The sequence below is a fragment of the Chanodichthys erythropterus genome, chromosome 11 (genome assembly GCF_024489055.1).
Source record: "Chanodichthys erythropterus isolate Z2021 chromosome 11, ASM2448905v1, whole genome shotgun sequence".
In the NCBI taxonomy this organism is placed as follows: Eukaryota; Metazoa; Chordata; class Actinopteri; order Cypriniformes; family Xenocyprididae; genus Chanodichthys; species Chanodichthys erythropterus.
Window position 1 is genome coordinate 32,279,570 of NC_090231.1, and position 5,938 is coordinate 32,285,507.

Here is a 5,938-nt window from a genome sequence, read left to right on the forward strand (position 1 = left end):
TTATTCTGCACTTTTTTCTTTCTAGATCTTCGAGATGATCTTCAGCATGGTGCTCTGCTGCGGTATCAGGAACAGCCCAGTTTACTAAAACACGGGCAAGATATGTCCTTTAAAACATCAGCCAAAAAAAAAAAAATCATTTTGTTTTTATATCTACCATCTCCTATTTTGTTTTGTATCTTCCATCATTTTATAATATAGTCACTCTGTCCAGTTCCTGAAGTCTCAGAAGAATTTTTGTGCATTTTTGTTCAAATGTGGCAGTGGAATCATCAACAACTAGTCTGCTATGGTTTACGCTGTAGTTGGCGATGACTAGTTGCGATCTGTAGCTATAGCAGTAGACTTGTAAACACACACACACAAACACAGTACATTATCACATGAAGAATGAATACATTTATTTGCTTGTAGTTTTTATTGTGTTAACTGTTAAGTACTGCTATTGCTATCGGTTACTATCATTCTTTTCGTATGTACATGTATAAACTGTATATATTTGCAGCCTTGTATGGCTGAATAAGCATGAATCTCGTATTGAACGATCCTGTCCATCTTCCTCTCTGAGACTGCTGCTTGTATGTACACGTTTCTTCTTGAGAAACCACTAAATAAACAATGTTAGCTAGGTGACAGAGAAAGTCAGAATACAGTGTTTATTGGAAGTGAGAATGCAAAGATTTAACAATGTTTAAAAGCCCGGATATACTTCATTTTTCGCGTTCTGCTCCGTCTAGTGCACAGTTGAGTGAGAAAGTACAGTCTATTGACAGCGCGCACTACCTACCTATTGGACCTTTGTTTTCAAGTGCTCAAATCACAAAAATCGGGCTACACGCGGACAATGGACGTATACTTTACAGTGTTGAGGAGCACTACGTTTCCTTCTTGCACTGTATGCCATTCAGTGGCGCTCAATCGGTGCAAAACTTAAAGATATATTCCGGGTCCAGTAGAAATTAAAGGGTTAGTTACCCAAAAATGAAAATTCAGTAATTTATTACTTACCTTCATGTCGTTTCACACCAGTAAGACCTTCGTTAATCTTCGGAATACAAATTTAGATATTTTAGTTGAAATCCGATGGCTCCGTGAGGCCTGCATAGTTAGCAAATGTCACTTCCTCTGTCAAGATCCATAAAGGTACTAAAAACATATTTAAATCAGTTCATGTGAGTACAGTGGCTCAATATTAATATTATAAAGCGACGAGAATATTTTTGGTGCGGCAAAAAAACAAAATAACGACTTATTTAGTGATGGCCGATTTCAAAACAATGCTTCAGAGCATTGTGAGTCTGTGTCGAATCTGCAGTTCGGAGCATGGTTCGGAGTGCCAAAGTCACGTGATTTCATTGCTCCCTATGGAGGCCTCACGGAGCCATCGGATTTCAACTAAAATATCTTAATTTGTGTTCCGAAGATTAACGAAAGTCTTACGGGTGTGAAACGACATGAGGGTAAGTAATAAATGACAGAATTTAAATTTTTGGGTGAACTAACCCTTTAATGTCAGTTGACAGCAATTTTCCAAATGAACTGTCTCTCATTTTCTTTGAAAACATCAACAGTCTGGGTAACATAGAAGTACTTATAATGGGGGTGAATAGAGCTGATTCATAAAAATTTAAATACTCAATGTTTCAATATTATAGGCACATGATGAGAATATATACATGCGGACATGATTTTAGTGAAAAAAACTTTTTTTCTGTGTAAAGTTATATCCAATTTTACAACTTAGTTGCCATTTGAAATTAAATCTAAAACCTTAAAATGACCGGTAAAATTATTAGAACAACTTTAAACTTTATAACATAAACATTTAGTGCTTTTATGAAAGTGCACGAGCTTCACATTTCTTCAGAAATGTCCCCATTCACTTCCATTTTAAGTATCTCGTCACAGCATTTTTTTTTTTTTTTCCCCCAAGAGTCAGGATTAGTTTTTGTGGCAACAGCAGGCCACAAATGCTGTCAGTTGAGCTTAACTTGTGAATATTGAACCTGGAATATTCCTTTAATGACAGAAAGAGTGCTGATCTATGATAAATTTTTCTTGCATGTCAGATCACATGGATGAGAGAGCTGATCTTAGATCAGCACTCCTTATGTAGAAAACGGTAAACAGAGCTCCTAATGGCTACTACAATCTACTATCTTTTTATGCTCTATAAGACTAATATTATGTAATGTATTTTCCTGCATGCCCGTCATACAAGGAGTTGGACACGTTAAGAAATACTGCCACCATCACTTTAGTTCTGCCTCTCTTTACACTTTACAGTGATCGCAGCCATGGAGCGGATTCATACATACCTACTAGCCTTATAAATGAAACACCCTATCCCTTAGTCACTTAGATAGAAAATCCAGATTGATTCCTAATGGAATTGTCTATTCTGTCATAGCTGTAATGTGTAATATCATTCATCTGAAAAAGTTTGTGTGAATGAAAATGTGTGATATTTGTTGACAGTGAATTCAGATGGACAGGCTTGAATGGTTATAGAAGCTCTTTACTCTTCACTGCCACCTCTATCACAGATGTAGTTGCTGTAATACCGTGCCATTTTCACTAGGTGGCGCAAAGACTTCACTTTGACAACTGGTGATTACACCCTTTCTATGCCTGTGTACATGTCTATTGTGCACTTGTTCTTCTAGACCGCACTAATATGAAGCACCCCCATCATTGAGGTATAAATTTGTGATTTAGGCTAGTACATGCATTATGCAAACCTGTCTTGTTAACACATATTGCCTATGCTGATATGCTTAAAAAGTGTCTTGTACAGCTATATAGTATACTAATTACAATGTAAAGACAATGTATGCCTTTAATTGTGGTATCTTTTTTCTGGTACTTGTCAAAAAAAAAAAAAAGAACCTCAGCAATGATTTCAGTTGAAGCATGTAAGAATTTTAGGGGGTCCTGATAGGTCGAGCATGATCTTCTAACTATTCAATATTATGAAGGCGAAACAGTTGTTTATGAAAATAGCTTATAGTAAAAATACTTTAAGGTATTTGAACACTATCAAATATAACCTTTGTGTTGTAAGGATCTCATACTTATGTGATACCCAAATTGACAGCTGTCACTCAAATCACTCTAATGCACCAATTAGATTTTGGTCTGGTTTTTGTTGCCCAAATATTCAGAAATTAAATGTATTTTACAAATAACATGTCTTCATGTTGTTCTTGTGTCTTCATTTTTGCCTTGTCAGTTGTAAATAAGAGATCTAAAAGTTGTTGTCATCAAATACCATTATAATTGTCATACCTTTTTCTAAGCATGGAAATTACATTTGGGTCATGTCAACTCCCTGACTGAAAATGTTTTTTTTTTTTTTTTTATGGTAAAAGAAATACATATATGAAGAAGAAAGCCAAAATATTAAATGTCATGGATGAATGTTTACTGAGTAATACACAATTTTATTGAGGGGGGTCAAAAGGACAATTTTCATTTGATTTGGAGCCAGATTACAGGAGGGTAAAAATGACTTTAGAAAAATGGCAGCATCCTTATTTCATTTTTACAGAGAGATTGGTAGGTCTATTAATAAAATCTGTTGACTTCAGTAATCTTTGTTGCATTATATGCTAACGCTGACAGTTCAAAAATTGGAAGAAGCACTTCTTGCAATTTTTGCCCAAAGTTTGCATGCTTGTAACTAAGGAAGTATTAAGGATCTCTTAATATCCTTTAAGATTCTGGTTCTTAATGAACTTTTCTTTTGGTATTTTAAGGCCCAATATGGTTCATTTCCAGAGATAAAGGGTTCTCAATGTGGCTAAATGAGTGAACTGGTAAATTGTACACATTTTTAGTCGTCAAAACCTAAATGTGGGTCACTTTTCATATAGCTAATACTTTTTTCTTTCAAAGAGGAACAGCTTATGAACAAATAATGTTTAAATGTATCTCATTTTTTCTATCAACACAATTGCATAGACAACACCTCTGAATGCCATAGGCCTAAATATTGTTTTTCCAAAGTTTTAAGGATATCTTAATATCATTCTCATTTTTAATAATTTTATTTTCCTCTGTAATCCTCATTTTTAAGGCCCTGTATGGTTCAATCCTATAGATATGGGGAAACCAATTCAACTCCAAATTGTTGGATTTTGCCCATTTTAAGTGATTGAAAACCTTCAAACAGCTGATAGTTTTTGTGTTTAAGGAAGAATGTCTGACGAACAAATAATGTTCAAACCAGAAATGTATCTTTTCCTTCTATCAAAACTACAACATACCTGTCAAAAAAGTTATTTTCCCAAAGTTTGCATGTCTGTAACTCGAAGTATTATGCAATATTAAAGATATCTTAACATCATTTTAGATTCTTGTTAATATGATTCAAATATAGATTATTATAAATACATTTCTGAGAGCAAGCTAATGTGCCTCAACGTGACCATTTCAGTGTATTTTTGGCACTCGGAGAGGTGTGTTGTATGCAGTTGTTTTGATAGAGGGAAACAACATACATTTATAGTTATTTATTCTTCAAACATTCACCTTTAAATGCAATAAGTATCAGCAAAGTATCTCACATTTGTTTTTTTGACCATTGAGAATGGGTAAAATTCAACAATTTTACCTGCATTGTTTGTTAAGAACCAGAATTTAATATCACATTGAGATATCTTTAATACTTTTTGAGTTGCAGGCACAAAAACAATATTTATGGAACTCTACTATTGGAAAAACAATAGATACTCAGATACACTCTAAAAAGTGCTGGGTTAAAAACAACCCAAGTTGGGTTGAAAATGGACAAACCCAGCAATTGGGTTGTTTTAACCCAGTGGTTGGGTTAAATGTTTGCCCAAAGTGCTGGGTAGTTTTATTTAACTCAACTGTTGTATAAAAATTACTGTATTGCTTGCTTAAAATGAACCCAAAATATGCTGGAAATTAACATTTATTAATATGTTTAATAAATGAGCATTTATTAATAAGATAATGAATAATAAACAATAAAAATGTATTAAATTGCTTATTAATAAATGTACACCTTTTGATTATTATTGTTGCCTCTAATTATGTGTCTGATTTTTAATTTCTCACCTATTTTGGATTCATTTTAAGCCATTCATTTTAATTAATTTTTAATCAGTAGTTGGGTTAAATAAAACTACCCAGCAGGTTGGGCAAACATTTAACCCAACCACTGGGTTAAAACAACCCAATTGCTGGGTTTGTCCATTTTCAACCCAACTTGGGTTGTTTTTAACCAAACATTTTTTAAAGTGTAGGTATGTTCTATGCAATTGTGTGGATAGAAAAAAAAATACATAGTTTCAACATTATGGTCCTTTTTAAAAGACTTATTTAGAATGAATTCGGTATCTTTCATCATGAATAATGCTTTGTGCATTGGCACATTCTTCTATTGTCAGCCAAATCCAATTGCAAAAAAAAAAAAAAAAAAACCCTTTTATTTTATTTTAAATTACCTCCAAACATAGACATCAAAGGTGTCGTTTTAGTTCTCAGTGATTTGAGACACAGTGACCTCCCTGGTCAGTTGCTGGACTGCTGCATTGGGTGTGTCTTTCTAGGCCTCCCTTTGTTCAAAACAAAAGGCAAGAGTCATTTCAGTAAGTGGATAAAGCAATCAGCTGAATTAATGCATTCACTGCTGCATGAGTCAGTGATCGTTCTAATCGTGTACACAGTATAATCACATTTAAACCTAATGAACTGAAAAAAACCCTGAAATCTCATGTTGACTAAACAGTTTGCACACCCTCTCCTCCTTAAAGTAGGATTTTTTGTAACCCTGCATTTTTCCTCCAATCTTTTTTTTTTTTTTAGGATTATCTAAAGTTTCTGGGAGGAGGGATGATGCAAGGTCAGTATTTGGGTGGGTAACACACATTTTAAGATACTCCTCTTTAAACAGAATAGTTAAAGACAA

General features: G+C 34.0%; 1 protein-coding gene across 2 annotated transcripts in view; it reads left to right on the forward strand.

Annotated features, from left to right (window-relative positions):
* cd81a (CD81 molecule a) overlaps positions 1–2,784 on the forward strand; it is a 35,404-nt gene extending 32,620 nt beyond the window's left edge. For both annotated transcript variants that reach the window (XM_067399458.1, XM_067399459.1), the window contains one exon: positions 26–2,784. In XM_067399458.1, coding sequence (XP_067255559.1) covers positions 26–88 — 63 coding nt within the window. In that variant the 3' untranslated portion in view covers positions 89–2,784. The remainder of the gene's footprint in view (positions 1–25) is intronic.
* Positions 2,785–5,938: the final 3,154 nt, after the last annotated feature.